The sequence below is a fragment of the Halichoerus grypus genome, chromosome 1 (assembly GCF_964656455.1).
Source record: "Halichoerus grypus chromosome 1, mHalGry1.hap1.1, whole genome shotgun sequence".
In the NCBI taxonomy this organism is placed as follows: domain Eukaryota; kingdom Metazoa; phylum Chordata; class Mammalia; order Carnivora; family Phocidae; genus Halichoerus; species Halichoerus grypus.
The window spans coordinates 182,562,713-182,580,039 of record NC_135712.1 but is presented as its reverse complement, the minus strand read 5'-3'; the positions used below and the strand labels follow the sequence as shown (position 1 = coordinate 182,580,039).

Here is a 17,327-nt window from a genome sequence, read left to right as displayed (position 1 = left end):
CATGTATCTTGATTATCGTAAATAATATTGCAATAAATATAAGGGTGCATATATATTTTTGAATTAGTGTTTTTATTTTCTTTGGGTAAATAAATATCCAGTAATGGAATTCCTGGGTCATATGGTAATTCAATTTTTAATTTTTTTAATAACCTCCACACTTTTTCCGTGGTGACTGCACCAGCTTGCACTCCCACCAACAGTGCACAAGGGTTCCTTTTTTTCCACAGCCTTACAAACACTTGCTTCTCGTGTTTTCTATTTTAGCCATTCTGACAAGTGTGAAATGATATCTCATTGTAGTTTTGATTTGTTTTCCTGATGATAAGTATGTTTAACTTCTTTTCATGTGTCTGTTGGCCATCTGTATGCCTTCTTTGGAAAAATGTCTGTTCATGTCTTCTGCCCATTTTTAATTGGTGTTAAGCTGTATACGTACCTTATATATATTGGATATTAACCCCTCATCAGATATATCATTTACAAATATCTTCTCCCATTCAATAGGCTGTCTTTTTGTTTTGTTGATGGCTTCCCTTCCTGTGTAAAAGCTTTTTATTTTGATGTACTCCCAATAGTTTATTTTGGCTTTTGTTTCCCTTGCCTCAAGAGACATATCTAGAAAAATGTTGCTATAGCCAATGTCAGAGAAATTACTGCATGGGCTCTCTTCTAGGATTTTTATAATTTCAGGTATCACATTTAGATTTTTAATCCATTTCAAGCTTATTTTGGTGTATGGTGTAAGAATGTGGTCCAGTTTCATTCATTTGCATGAAGTTGTCTGGTTTTCCCAACACCATTTGTTGAAGAAACTGTCTTTTCCCATTGCATATTTTTGCCTCCTTTGTCGTAAATTAATTGACTGTATAATCATGGGTTTATTTCTGTTCCATTGATCTGTGTGTCTATTTTTGTGCCAGTACCATACTGTTTTGTTCACTATAGCTTTGTGGTATATCTTGAAATCTGGGGTTGTGATACCTCCAGTTTTGCTCTTTTTCAAGATTGCTTTGGCTATTCAAGGTCTTTTGTGGTTCCATACAAATTTTAGGATTATTGTTATAGTTCTGTGAAAAATGCTGTTGGTATTTTAATAGGGATTGCATTAAATCTGTAGATTGCTTTGGGTATATGGACATTTTAACAATATCTGTTGTCCCAATTCGTGAGCATGGAATGAATATCTTTCCATTTGTTTGTGTCATCTTCAACTACTTTCAACAATGTCTTATAGGTTTTTTTTTGAGTACAGGACCTTTCACCTTGTTGGTTAAATTCATTCCTAGGTATTTTACTATTTTTGGTGCAATTATAAATGAGATTGTTTTCTTGATTTCTCTTTCTGCTATTTCATTATTAGTGTATAGAAATGCAATGGATTTCTATATATTGATTTCATGTCCTGCAACTTTACTGAATTCCTTTATCAGTTCTAGTAGTTTTTTGGTGAAGTTGTTTTTGGGTTTTCTATATATAGTGTCATGTCATCTGCAAATAGTGAAAGTTTTGCTTTTTCCTTTCCAATTTGGATTTTTTTAATTTACTTATGTATGTATGTATGTATGTATGTATGTATGTCTGATTGCTGTGGCTAGGACTTCCAGTACTATGTTGAATAAAACTGGTGAGAGCTGACATCCTTGTCTTGTTCCTGATCTTAGAGGTAAAGCTCTCAACCTTTCACCATTGAGTATGCTATTAGCTATGAGTTTTCAGAGATGACCTGCATTGTGTTGAGATATGTTCCCTCTAAACCTAGTTTGTTGAGGGTTTTATCATGAATGCGTGTTGTACTTTGTCAAATACTTTTTCTACATCTCTTGAAATGATCATATGGTTTTTATCCTTTCTCTTGTTGATGTAATGTATCATATTAATTGATTTGTAAATAATGAACCACACTTGCATCCCAGGAATAAATCCCACTTGATCGTGGTGAATGATTTTTTTAATGTATTGTTGAATTTGGTTTTCTAGTATTTTACTGAGGATTTTTACATCTATGTTCATCAGAGATATTGCCCTATAATTTGCTTTTTTTGTGGTGTCTTCATCTGGTTTTTGTATCAAGGTAATGTAAGCTTCATAGAATAAATTTGGAAGATTTTCTTCCCTTTCTATCTTTTGGAATAGTTTGAGGAAAAAAGGCATTAACTCTTGTTTAAAGGTTTGGTAGAATTCACCTGTGAAGCTATCTGGTGCTAGACTTTTGTTTGCTGGATGTTTTTCCTGGACTACCTGAGAAGAGGACCTACATCTTATGAATGTCAGGGACTGGTCTATTTTGTGTCTGATAACGGATGTTTACACAAACACCAGTCACTTCACTATACAAGACAGCTATCATTTTTACCACTCTTTTGGATTAAAAAACAAAACAAAAACCAAAAACCAAAAACCAAACTCTAAGGCTTAGCCCAGGTCTGTGGCCAGAACATGGCAGGTCCAGAATTTGAATCCAGTCCCCTTTGTACAACACTATACTGTGTCCACCTTGGTCTACAACTTGGTTGTATTTGCACATAGCAGATCACCTAATTTATGCAATGGCAAATCCCTATTTATTGACTGCCCACAACATGCTAGACAGCATACAAGACACTGGGGGTGAAATGTGCTAAAAAAGACAAGGTTCGTGGAACTTACATTCCTGTATCCCTGTCCTATCCACCTGAAATCCTACCTTCTACCTCCAAACACACATACATTCACAAGCTTTTACTATCGAATTAATAGGAACTTACAGAATACCAGCTGTATGTAAGACACAGTGCAGTGGGGTGGGTACTGAGATAGAAAACAGTTCTTTATACTTTACAAATACCTGATGGATAGAAAAATCTTCTCTACAAAAATGCCTCCTTCTCCCACCTGAATCAGAAGCTGGTAACTAAGTAAGGTGAAAGAGTTGGATGAGAGGGCACTAGGGCTTTGCCGTGACAATATAAATCCAGCAGGGGGGCACAAAGTGCATTTGTACACATTTATGCAAACTAAAAATCTTCAAGCATTTCCAGCTCCATAAAAGCAGGTGCATTCATTATACTCTAATGCAGAGGCTCCTGTTCCTACCCAAGATTTTACCTCAGTATAAGCAAGAAAGGCCCTGGTAAAACAAGGGGGTGCTGGTGGATAGATATTTCTAAATAAAACAAGAAGGAGCTTCCCCTGAGGCCTGGCATTTGGCTGCAAGCAAACTCCAGTGCTCAAGTGTTCAACTGTATCATGGGAGTATTTGAAACCACGGCAGAAATTAAATTGCTGAATGAAATGAATGCAAAGCTGCTGCTACAGTCTTTTGTACAATTTAATTTATAGTTTGCATAAATTATTACATTCATTTGTTGTTGTTGCTGTTTTCTTTTTTTTGGTTACCTTGTCCTTCTGGGGTTTCACCAAAGGGATTCACTTCCACCTGAGTAGCATCAATTTTCAGGAAGAGATTGTACAGCTTCTTAATTTGATCTGCAGCCTAAACGGGATCAAGTACAACGAAATTACACCAAAGCAGTAAAAGAACATTTATTTTGCTGGATTAATGAAACCTTAAAAGTAACAAGTTATGTCTTTACGTTCAGTTAGGTTTTCTGAAGGGAAAAAGAGAAAAGTATAATTATTTTAATTTCCACTGCTATTCATTAGAAGGAATTGCTCAACTTTCCTCCAGACACCAGGAAAGACCATTATCAGGAAAACAAAAATATTTTCAGTCTGGTCTAAAAACATTGTTAATCTTTTTGTAAATTATCATGTCTCTATTAGCTGAGCTACGCTGCAGTATGAGCCACAATCATTAATACAAACAAGCTCCATTTAAGTAAAAGGTAAACATGATTTTGAGAGTTTATAATGACCAGGTTTTCCTTATTAAACTGGAATAAAACAGTTATTACATTCATCAGTTCAAACCTATAATCTGGGAAACAACAATTACTGAGTGTCTAATGGAAACTGTGGCAAGGCAGGAAGATGAATGTCCTACACAGTAGAGTTAGGGAACAACACAGTTCAAACTAAACAGTTTGTCCTGAAGGCATAAACCATAAAGAGCCACAATATCCAGAGTCTCCCCAATGTTATGCCCTGACTTCATTTTTTTCCTGCTGCTTGAAATTCACTCATTCATTCATTCTTTTCAACCAACTTTTATGAATGGCCTAGTCACAGCATGCTGGCATTGTGTGAAGTGGGGCAAGGGAAAGACATCATGAATGGGGCCTTGACAGAGCCCTGGAAAGCCCACACCTAGAGGGAGCAAGGCCTGTGATGAAACTTAGCACGATTGTGCATCCATGGCTCAACGCTGGGTATCAGTCTCTTGGCTCCACCTTCTTGCCTAGCCATAATTCTCTCTTGGCAATATTTTCACTCATTGTTCCAGCCCTGCATTTTTGCCCTCCGATCCAGTTCCAGCTTTTCCCCATCCCTACTCTGGGTATCAGGGGAGCTGACACTTGTAGGTTTGAGTTTCCAAGGCTTCTGGGCTGGATGGCTTCCAGCTCAGTTGAGCCAACGGGAAGCAGTGGTAGGAGACAAGAGATAGAAGAAAGGGAAAAGCTGGGGTACTTCCACCCCTCTCTTTCTGCCTTGCAGAAGCATGTTTTCCTCTGGCTTTAGCAACCACCAGAGACCCACCAGGGTTCTACCCTCTGTATCCCACGGTGCAGAAATACCACTGCCTCACTTGGCTCTGTCAGCATGCAGGGAGCAACAATTTCCTGCTAGGCTTTAGCTCTACCTTGCCTCTCGGTCCACCCTGAAATTTCTCAACTCTTGGAGTACCATGTAACCAATTCCCTGGAACAAAGTTCCACTGTGGTGAACACGGAGAGTGCTTTCTTTGTTCCAATATTGACTGAAGAACTCCTGGAAATGAAATTCATGTTGTCTTCATTTATTTTATATTTATAAACTTTCTTAAATCCTAATTTGAAACCAGGTCGCTACAGATAAACAAACATACATAATGGATAAGACTGAATATTTTTTAATACTGATTTTTTTTCTGGCTAGATAATATATATACATGATACAAAATTCCCAAGGTATGCAAGAGTCTCCCTCTGAACCTTCCCCGGACTCCCCGGCCACACTGCTCCCGTGGCTCATCCTGCCGCAGCCACTGACTCACGGGCTGGTGATTCAATGACAGATACTCTAGGTATGTGCAAGTATGCATATTCTCCATTCGTCTTTTTTAGAAAACCAAACTTGGTTCCATACCTTGTTTCTTTACTTAAATGATTTTATAAAGCCTTCACTGGCAACACAAATAGAGTGATCTTATTCTTGTAAGTGGCCACATAATACCTTACTCGAATGTATCAGAATTCATTTAGCCTGTCTCTTAAACAATAGCCATTTGGTTTCCAATCGTTTGACATTACTTAAAATGCTGCCTTACCTACCTCTGTATGTGTATCATACATGTGACTGATCATCTGTAGGATAAATTCCCCAAAGTGGAGCAAAAAAGGGGTGTGGGGATTTTAAATAATAAAAGATCATTCTATATTATTCTCAGGAGAAGCTATCACTAGTTCCCCAGCCCACGTCCCAGTATCAGAAATTGTTTTTCCATGCACAACCATCAGCTATCGATCTTTGCCAGTACGCCAGGTAAGAGTGGGTATCTCATATAGATCTTTAATTGGAACTGCTCTTACTATTAATGAATTTGAGCATTATTCTATAAGCTTAAGAGATACTTGTATTTCCTTTTCTCTGAATTTTGCCCATTTTTCTGTTGCGATGTGTGTCTTCTTTCTCACTGAGTTATAAGAAGCGTTTTTACATGTCGGAAGTTAGCTCTTCATCTCATATAAATTGCAAATATTTTTCTCCTTTAACATTTGCCTTTCACCCATGTGTCTGTTACTTCTGCCACATGGAATCTGGTAATAATAATGTCACTCTTTTCTTTCACGGTTTCTAGCTTTGGGTCAGACGTTAAGAAGGCTGGTCCCACTCTGAGAGTGTTAAAACAATTCTCCAATTTTTTCAAATACTCTAAGATTTCTCTTATATCATGTTTTTTTTTTTTTTTATCCAAATGGATTTTATTTGAGCTATGGTGCAAAGCTGATAAGTCACTCACTGCCAAACAGATTTGTATTTTTAGGGGTTTTCTAGGTCATCTGTGGGAGCTTGCAATGTAAGCCGCATGAAAGAGGCATGGTGTCTGTCCTGGGCACTGTGGCATCCACTGGACCTATATAGCCTCTGCACAGAGTCAACACTCAATAAATACTGGTTCAATTAATGATTAATTTCATAATAAGGAGAAACCACATAATGGAAAAAATTTCTGGGCACATGCATATATAAGATCTTATACTAGCTACTTTATAACTTTCTTCTTTTTTAAAATACATGTACAATAAAATGCACGATCTCAATCATTTTTTTAAGTGTACAGTTTGGCAGTCTCCAGTATATTCACAGTGTCATGCGACCAAGTTCCAGAACGTTTTCATCCTGCAAAGCTGAAACTCCACACCCATTAAATAACAACTCTCCATTCTCCCCTCCCCTCATCTGACAACTGCCATTCTTCTTTCTGTCATTGTGAATCCGATGAGTTTAAGTGCCTCATACAAATGGAATCACACACCTATTTATCTTTTTTGACTGGCTAATTTCACTTAGCACAATGCCCTCAAGGCTCATCCATGCCTTCTCAGAACCTCCCTCTTTTTCAAGGCTGACCAACCTTCCACTGCATGTATATACCACACTTTATTTATCCATTCGTCAGTGGATAGCTGGGTCGCTTCAAAACTTCTTAAGCCTCTATCAACCTAGCTTAGCTTGAGGCCTGAATTTTCTAAACATTAATGCCATTTTAATTATACACTAACACAGCATTTGGCTTGTATTCACCCTTTATTACTGTACAAAGACAGACTATAAACCCTTTTTTGAGCAGGATTGAAGCATGATTAGATTTGTGTTGTAAGATCTCTAAGGGAAATGTGTTATAAAATCTGTGCTGTAAGATCTAAAAGGGAGAACCAGCCCAGCTTGGAGACAGAACGTGCCTTATTCCAGAGGCCATCCAGTAAATGGCTATAAAGGCTAGGCAGGGAAAATGTGTCAGTTGAGCAGGTATAATAATAGAAAATGGCAGGCCCTGGGGCAAGCTGAGGTTAGCTCCCCAGCTTTCTAAACATGTTCAAATTTAAAAAATAAATTAAACACAAGTCAAAGAAAACATTCTGCTGTTTACCTTACAGTCAGCCAGCTTCCTACTGCCACCTACTTCCTCAGTTCAAAACCACACTACACAGAAAATTTGTTTTCTCTTCTTTTGCCACAATTAATGTTATTTTAAGGTTGTTTGTTAAGCAATTTAAAAAAATTAAGATGCCTAAAATCACATATCCTTTGAGCCATATGCACAAAACCCTGACAAATTCACAAGTACCTTCAAAAATGTTTTAGCATGTTAAAAATTTTTGAAATATTTTCATTTTATTCCAGGAACTAATATCATCAACATTCACATACGGTTTTTAAAGCCAGCCAGAGGGAGAAACCATTCTCAGAGACATTAGCGATCATTTATTAACTGCACCCATCAAATCTTTTCATTAGCTTAAATACTAAATAAAGATGCATGTTGGCAATTTATGGTGCCCATGTTTTCGGAAATTAATAGTATAGAGGACAACTAAGACACACTTGAGAAATCTGTGAATTTTTAGTCATTTTCAGCTTTCCTGTGGCTTTAGTCTTTTCAACCAATTCTTGCTGAAATGAATTTTGTCGGGAACACACACTTGGTAGTTTTTGTGCAAGATGATACTTATTTTTTTGTTAAGTCTAATGTGTACACCTCACATTCAGAGACAAAAGCCATGAGTTACAGGAAAGATATTAATAACTTCATAAGATAATCATGTTATAAGTTGTTCATCCATAAGAGCTCTGCCTCCAGATGCCTAAACCACATTCTAGATGAGAATTAAGTGACTTTCAAGGTCACACTGAATCTGAGGGGCCCTGAAGATACCACTTCTTGATCAAAGGATCACTGACTGATGTTCATTTAAATATTTTCTCTTCTGGGGAGCCTCCTGTGTTTACTGGACCCTGGCTTTCTGGAACGTGTCACTGACCCCTGTGGCTTGAGGAAACATCCTAAAGCAGAGGTTCCCAAATCTACCACTCCAGCACAAATACAGTCTCCTTCCTACTGTGCAAATATAATCAGGTGTCCCTAGGCGAACAAATTCCAACCCACCTACAACAGATCACCCTCGCTGTCCTTCGCACTCCCTCTCCCTGGAATCACCATCAGCCGCTGACCACTGTTCTGTGAGCCCCTGGAGAACACTGGCTATTTCTCATCATCTCTGTTTCCCAGGGTCCAGCAGAGTCAGCAGCACCCAGGCAAGCGCTCACTCCAACTCTGCTAAGCAAATGAAGATTTAAAGCCTACCATTTAGTGGGTGACAGAGAAACAAGAAAAAAAAAAAAAGTTAAAAAACGTCTTTCCTCGATACGTTGTTAAAAATATAATGATGTTATAGCTACTAAGGACCCCTGAGAACTTGCATGTTCATCTTCCTTCCACAGGTAATTCATTTAAAACCTAGAGTGTTTGGGCTACTGAGAAAACATGATTCAATCATTTAAGAGCTATGACTCTTCAAGTTCTCTTATAATAGGGAAGGGGGAGGAAACTATCTTCTGGCGTACATAATACTATTAATGTCTTCTCTAGAACTCTCTGTTATGTTCACCTCCTGAGCTGTCAAGCCATGGTGTAGGCAGATTCGCCCACTCCAGATTTTTTCCACTGCCCTTACAGCTACCTATCACCAACTCCCTAGGAATCTGTTCAAGGTGGACATCCAGGATGTGCCGCTGCACTTATTCATGCGTATGACAAATGTTTCTAGGGCACCTAATACATCTGCCAAGCACTTTGCGGCCAATGCAGCAGTGAGCAAGGCTGACAAAGTCCCTTCCACGGTTTAGATTAGGATCTGCAAAGGTGAATGCAAATAAGTAAGAGAAACAGAGATGTGCAGAGGCATATGGAGGAGGTGAATGGGGTTATGGAGCACATTCTGGAGGTGACTGCAGGACAGTGTGGCTAGAACACGGTGACCATATGAAAGAGTGGTCTCAGTGACCACCACCCCTACACAAGATGCCCCACAATAAATGTCAAATGGGCGGCTAAGCTAGTTAGTGACCTCACTCTCAGGGGGTGAATCCAACCCCGCAACCCCTACTGAAGAATCTACCAGCAGGTCACTAATTTGGCATCTCTTTGACAGTCTCGGAATGACAATTAGTTCCTCTACCTGTCCACCGAGTCTTGGCTCTCTCTCCTACTAAGGTTTAGTTCTAGATGTTCCTGCCCCTTCTACCATCTTGAACCTTCTGCTTTCCAAGGGAGCCTTTCCTCCAAGGTTCAAATAAGTGCTGTCCTCTCTTAATGTAAACACATGTTTGTTAAAGTCTTACCCTGCTTTACCCTTCTATGACTTGCCTTAATGCCACCCTTAAATTTCTAGAGATAAAATCAATCAAAAGTAAAAGCAGAAAGAAAAGAGTGTGAAATCTGTTCTTTTAGAGGAATGTTGCCCAAAATAAATTAAAGGAAATGCTCTATAACCATCTAGAGTCCAAGGGGAACACATACACACTCACACACACACATATACACACTCACACACACACTCACATGTACATACACACTCACCCACCCACCCACCCACACACACACACACACACTCTCTCTCTCTCACATACATACACACAGGACCTAGGGTTATTAAGGTGGTTTCTCTTAGTCGTGGAGGAGTTAAAAACAGCCAGTAAGTTCTTCTGATTTAACTGTGAGACAAAGAAGCTTGCTTATGTAAACATACAATCAGTCTCTGTGGGCTGGACCAAGGGCAATGCAGGACTGTGATGTTCAAGACAGATTCTCTCCCTCAACAGCTCAGAGGACAATTTTTCTGTCTTTGAAGCTAAGGGGTATAATGACTAAATTGGCATAATTTAAGCTGTTTTCAGTGAAATATCACTTTCAGGCCATTAATATTCATCTCAAATCCCATTAGCTATGAAAGAATAGCAATTAGTTAAGTAATGTGTATTATTAATAACAATAACAGCTGACCTTTCTGGAGTACTGAATAAGCACTTCCCCACATCAGCGTACTCAATCCTGACAATACGCCCCGTTTCACAGATGCTGACACTGACGTTCAGATGGGCAGAATCACACACGCTGGGAGGCAGTGCTCGATTCAGGTCTGCCCGACTCTACAGCCCGGGCCTCTAAGCACTCCATGGCCTAGTCTAATTCAGGGGCTGGCACTGCGGCACTACAGAAAAAAACAAAGAGACTAACATATGTAGCAAAATGCACATGTCTGCATGCAACACTCACACGTGGCCACATGCCTACATATATAGGAACACACCTCATCAACATCCTGTTCTGGAATACAAGGGAAATAGTGTTCTTCATCATAAACAACTGGGGGCAAAACTGTTAAATGATAAATAATCCCGTGTCCTGGAAATCACAAATATTAGAGGAAAGTAAGCAAGGTAGCAAATGTTTTCTGAAACAAGTCATTCACAGTGGCCTCCGCATGCTCAGGTACCTGGTTTTTCAAAGGCCCAAGGAAGCCGAGATTTTCTGCCATCCGCTGAGCTTGGCTGTCCTTTATCCCTTCCATAATGTCGATTTGCTCCTAGTAAAAATGAATCAAATAAGGAAAATTCAGACAGGCAAATGAAAAGACTCACAACCTTGAAAGAAAATGCTTAGTATTTATTTGCAAATGAGTAATTAAAGTGTGGCGCTTTTCCAAAGATCTCTGAGCAGGGCTACTGTAGCTGCCTATAGGGTATGTTTTAATTAGCAGACCACCTAAAAAGCAGCCTTTCCAAAAACTATATAATTCTTCAGGGTGGCATGCTGACAAGAATATCGGATGCCAGTTTTCACTTTTAATTACTATACAAATGGCACTGACGAATATGTAGTCAGTTAATTTTTATGACATCTTTTGGAAGGCTTCCAAAGTAAGGTTCTCCTGCCTAATATTGCTGTTAAGTTTAGAGCCTGTCATACGTAGGTTAAATATTACCATATGATTTAAACAGTCTATTGATGATGATAATTATTAATAATACCTTAGCTCTACAAAGCGCCATTCTCTCCAAGATACTGGGTGCTGTTCATATACATTATTTCATGTATTCTCTTCACAAATGGAGTGACTTGTTTAAATCACATTAATTTTGAAAATGGCTAGGCATTATTGGTAAGACAGCACGTAAAATCTCAATTTAACTTCCAAGGTAGTTAACCTAAATATGATGATATCGGTGAAAACATTCTAAAACTAATCACCAAAGTATCAGTACCTGATCTAAACAAAGAGGTTCAAGAAATAAAATTCTCGCTTTTTGAAGGGAAACAAAATCACTTTGTAAAAGAAATAATAAATCCTTCTGCTAAAATTTTATTTTTCTTTTTTTCCTGGTAAAAATTTCTAATGTGATTTTTGATACTAAGACCCCAGAATTAAAAACAAAACAAAACAAAACAGAATTACAGTTCTAAAGACCGTAGACTTTTCTTCTTACAACTGAGGTAGGTTGAGAAGCACTTTATACACATCACCTCATTCTTCCTCACAATTGTATGGTGGAAATTACCCCCACTTCCACTTTAGTGATTCACAAAATGAGGCTTAGAAACGCTGAGACACTTGCTAGCTAGTTAGGATTTGACTTCAGCCAGATCTGTGGCTAGAAACTAAGGGCAAGATTTAAAGGACTGAAACAAACTGATAGAATCTGGACCTTTGAAGGACTCTGTTTTATATCAGCAGTACTGGGAGACATGGAGGCAGTCTCCAGCTCACATTCGGTCTCATAGGAGAGAATTTCTGGATCCTACATACTATGAAGTGGGGTAGAGTTAACCCGGAGGAAATAGAAAACTCACAGTCCTCACCACACTGGTTAATTCTTGGGGCAGGGTGCATGGAAGAAATGAGGAAGGAAGAAAAAGCAGGAAGGATGAATAAAGGAAGGGAGGGAAAGAGCAAAGAAAAAGACCTTGGATAGGGAATACCTTCATTCTAGCCAACTTCAATTGAGTGCTTGCTCAGTTAAGAAAAAGGACTCAGTGTCTTTGTGCCATAAATCCCAGAAGTGAATGTACTACTACCAGCCTCAGACTGCACATTAAATCTTTAACAGCTTGTGCAACAGTAATCAATGAACACAACATAGCCAGGAATCTAAACATACCTTAAAAATAAGTTCTGGATTCGAAGCTGCCACCTCTTCAATGTCAACGCCCCCCTGAGGGCTGCCCACCAGTACGGGGCCATTGCAGGACCGGTCCATCAGAATGGCCAGGTAGGTTTCTCTGGAAATGTCCAAGGCTTCAGCAACCATCACCTATCACATTAGTGAGAAAGTCAAATTAATTCAGCATTGAGCTGAGTTCCACCTGGAAATCTATATAAACTTGCTACACCAATCAAACAGCTTCATTTAAAGGCTCTTTAAACCCAGTGAGCTAGCTTCCAGAGATTTGAGAGTTCTGCTCTCATGGTACAGAATGCCCATTTTCACCTCCTTAATTGATCCTGCTAACTTGCTCAAGTGACAGGTATTTGGTTTGCCTCAAGGAACCTTCCTACTTTAATCTTCTTTTTTTCTTCCTTGAGAAACACTGACACTTAAGAAAAACTCCAGGAAAGCATTTGTTATTTTAATTTGAGACCTTAACCGTACGTACATCTTGCTACGCTGATTTTTCTCAGATTGCTCTGGTGGAAAACCAAGTTTGTTGCCAAAGAAAGGATTCTTTCTACAGCATGTCTGATGCTTCCTATGCTTGTATACCTCTATCTTGTGGACCACTGTATTTTTAGTTCAATTTCTACTATCTTTTAAATTACACATATACTATTTGCTTGTCCAAAAATAATGCAAAAGGCACCAAAAGTATATAAATGAGACAGTGAGATAGCAGCCCCCTGCTGCACATACACAATCCTTGGGCCTCAGGAGTGAGGGTGATCAGGAGCCCATTGGGAACCTATGTGATCATCAGAAAGAGTAGCATCTTCCTCCAGGAGGATGCAATCGTGTGCATGCCAGGACCATGCCTGGGCAAAAGACAAGTGGGATGGAAGGATTTCACTTTGTGCTCATCGTCCCAGCCAGCTGTCCTTTTGCTCAGCACAGCCTCAGCAACTGTGTGCGCAAGCCTACCAGGAGAAACCACTATTAACTTTCTATCTCTTTCCTATGTATCTACAAGCATTATAGTAGTGGAGACTTCCTGCAGATGAAAGCATATTATACATACTTGAATGCCTCTCCCTCTTCTTGTTCTTAATCTTAATACTACAACTTGGAGATCTCTCCAAGGTCCTCTGTCTTCTTTGTGACTAGATGGCACTTACATGTCAGTATTTATTTAATCATGTCCCTACTGACAGACATTCATGTGGACTTCAATTTTTCTAAAATGCTACTACAGTGCTTATTTTTGTACGTGCTCTTAGAGGGTGGTACATTTGTTGTACTCATTTGTTTTAGTATCCCTGTAGATAAGGTACCTAGAAGTAAAATGACTAGGTTTTAGACTCTTCATATTTAAAATTTGTTAAGTACTACCAAAGTACCCTAGAGAGAGGCAGTACCAACTGACACAACAAAAATGTTGTAAAAGATATCTTCGATGATTTAAAAAGAAAAGAATATTCATAACTAATAAGTACTAGAAGTAAAATAATAAAAGCACTAACATTGCTTTTCCTAAAAGTAGTTCAGTAAAAGATTTCACCAAAAAAGTCACAGATTAAACAGCATTACATCTTAACCATACAGGTGCCATCAAACTACTAATTTTTAAGTCACATAAAATGTGATAAATATATGATGATTTAAAAAGCTATGAAGTAATGAATACAGAACTTCTTTTCAAACACATCACCAGTTTAAAATATCTTATAAGAGGCTTCATATTGATTCTTTTATCATAAATGGTAACTCATGACTATGTAAGAAATATTTCTTGGCACATGGTGTTAGGATTTTCATAGAAGCATGCTGTTTTCTAGTTCACTTTCTAATAAGAGCTAGTCTAGAGAAGGAGATTTAACAATTTCCAGTAGTTATTCTGAGAAGCAACACAACATTATAACTTTTTAGGATGTCATTCAAGAGTCCTATTCTTAATCTTCTAAAATGTTGACAGATGTGCTCTGCATTCCATCAAATCTCTATTTGTAAAGACCAGCTGCTGTCCCCAAAGGCTCCTGCTTCGTAGAAATAATGTACCACCCTCTAAGAAAACACTCCTGGGAAAATGATGATTGTCAATGGATAACTCAAGATATTTTATTTCAAGATCAGTTTTTTGACATTACCATGCACTCCATATGGCCCAGGAAATCAGAATATTTTAGGCATTGTTACAGAGTCTAAATGGATTGCATGCACACTCACCCTACAAGGACCTCAGTTGATATATTTCAAAAATATGACTTCATCTGTGACTGACACAAACGGTATCATCAACACAACTTTCTGTGGAGTCCTCCAGGATGGGAAGCTTTTGGGAACTACTGGACCACTGAACTGGGTGGGTTGGTTTTTTTTGTTTTTTTTTTTAAAGATTTTATTTATTTATTTGAGAGAGAGAGAATGAGAGACAGAGAGCACGAGAGGGAAGAGGGTCAGAGGGAGAAGCAGAGCCCCCGCTGAGCAGGGAGCCCGATGTGGGACTCGATCCCAGGACTCCAGGATCACGACCTGAGCCGAAGGCAGTCGCTTAACCAACTGAGCCACCCAGGCGCCCGGTTTGTTTTTGTTTTTAATATCATGCTATTGAAACTGTGATCTGTGGACGAGTACCAGCATACAAACTATTTGTTAACAGGACCATGATTAGGAAACATTAAAAGTATACTCAGGGGGCGCCTGGGTGGCTCAGTCATTAAGCATCTGCCTTCGGCTCAGGTCATGATCTCAGGGTCCTGGGATTGAGTCCCGAATCAGGTTCCCCGCTCCACGGGAAGCCTACTTCTCCCTCTCCCACTCCCCCTGCTTGTGTTCCCTTTCTCACTGTCTCCTTCTCTCTCTGTCAAATAAATAAATAAAATCTTTAAAAGTATACTGGGTTCCTCAACTTCTCTCGTTGTAGAGTAATAACCTTCACTGGTACTGAATCATGAAGAACATGATGAGTAGCACAATCTCACCTCCCTATTATTATTATCCTAGGGAACATTGGAAGTGCCTTGGCACAGACTTAGAAAAAAAAAAATCCAATGTGTACAATGTACGTAGGTGTTTAAACAACTTCTCAAATAATCTTATAAAGTTTCTATAACGGGGATGGGGGGGAACTTCTGACTGCTATCCAAGATTTCATAAGTAAAAGAAAAAAAAAAATGCATGTTCCTTAAAGTCTCATACAATGTTATTGTTATAGGAATGTGGTGACATACATAGGGCGCCTGGGTGGCTCAGTCAGTTAAGTTGTCTGCTTTCGGCTCAGGTCAGGATCCCAGGGTCCTGGGATTGAGCCCTGCATTGGGCTCCCCGCTCAGCAGGGAGCCTGCTTCTCCCTCTGCCTGCCGCTGCCCCTGCTTGTGCTTGCTCTCTCTCTCTCTCTCTCTGACAAGTAAATAAATAAAATCTTAAAAAAAAAAAGGAATGTGGTAACAAATTTTACACAGAGAAAGGACAGAAACAATATATGGCATTATTTTAGGGGGGGTGAGAAGCCAAGGAATTTTTACTTTCAAATTTTTATATTTCTGTAGGATTGGAATTTTTTACACGTGTGAATCACTTTTACAATCAAAAGAAAAAAAACCAACACATTACTTAAAAGTAAATCATTCTAGTCATTTCCTGGCAATGACTCAATGTACAAGCATGCACTTATCTCCAGCCTTTCAGAAACCTATCTACAAAATAATTTTATGCATTACCATACAGCGCAAATCTGCTTTAGGTATTTTTATATGCTTTTAAAAAGCATCACAAACTCTAATCTAAAAACTCACATAGCCATATAAAACACGAATTCCTACAAACAAAAATACTAATCATGTCCTCTGTGGACCAATTTTGAGGAACTTAACACAGGAAAAGGTTCATAACCAGATTTAAAAGGCAAATAAAAGTACTGTGTTGGGACAAACAAAAGTCAAAACAAAACACTTTTGAGTTTTTAGTAGTTCTTACATCTGAGAAGAGGTGGGAAAGGGAAATCAGCATAACCAGTTTCGTCGGTGTGCTATCTTGACATTTAGAAAAGCTCTGTGTTCTCAGAATGAAGGAGCTAATGACCACCAGTAATTCCATCTCCTTCTTCCAGACCAAGAGAGGCCCAAGAGAGCCCCTGTCATGTACACTAAGAACCAACTGGCAATTTTTTTTTTTTTTGGTCATGTCAAAAATTTTCCACACAACTCACTCTGAAAAATGAAAAACAGAATATACTGCATCAGGTTCCCCCACACATGGCATCCTGGTGGAGACCATCATCCGTGATGCTGTGTCAACCAAGCAGATAGCTGCTTCCCAAAAGGCTGGGCCCCCATTCACTGTTACGACGGGGTCCTCTAACCATCTGTGCCTGCCAGGGCTGGGGTGTAGGACCTTGTCATCGCACAGGGGCCAATGTTCAGAAGGGTCCCCATCTTGGTCTTTTGGTGTAATGTTTTGCTGGAGCTGACTTGAAATTTGAACAAAGTCCCCTGAATTTGTTTTTGTACTGGGTCCTGCAAATCAGGTAGCCAGCTGTGGCGACCTCTGCGCAGGAGGAGGGCATATAAGGTGGACAGACTGACAGGAGCAGGGTTAGGTTCTGGCCTTGGCTCCACCACCCACAATTTTATGACTGAGGCAGGCCACTTTACTTGCGGCTTTCTGTTCTGCGTGTGTGCATGACGTGCACCTTAGAGAACTTGGGAACCCCAAGAGAACACTCATACACAATACATGCAGTGATAAGTGGCTTTAAATGGTATTAACCTCCAAGTAAGGTATAGGGACACTTAGAAAAACAATCATGGTGGGTAATTCTGATTCACAGGATGAGGGTGGCGTTGTGGAGGAGCAGAGAATGTCCCACACAGAGGAATAAGAGCTGTTATACGAAGCCCTTTCCAGCTTCAAACAGCATGTGCCTGTGTTCTGAAAGGGAAACCCGTTGATTCGATCACTCACCCACACCTACTTTTACTAAATGCTAATGATAATAAACACTTGTACTATTACAGAACACTTTTGATTTCTCCGCA

The 17,327-nt window shown here is 39.3% G+C and overlaps 1 protein-coding gene across 1 annotated transcript in view; it reads right to left on the bottom strand.

The window, feature by feature from the left end:
* Positions 1-17,327, bottom strand: part of SUCLG2 (succinate-CoA ligase GDP-forming subunit beta) — a 255,141-nt gene that overhangs the window by 110,737 nt on the left and 127,077 nt on the right. The window contains exons 5-7 of the mRNA XM_036068021.2: positions 12,301-12,453; positions 10,638-10,727; positions 3,379-3,475 (exon numbers count right to left, since the gene is read on the bottom strand). Coding sequence (XP_035923914.2) covers positions 3,379-3,475; positions 10,638-10,727; positions 12,301-12,453 — 340 coding nt within the window. The remainder of the gene's footprint in view (positions 1-3,378; positions 3,476-10,637; positions 10,728-12,300; positions 12,454-17,327) is intronic.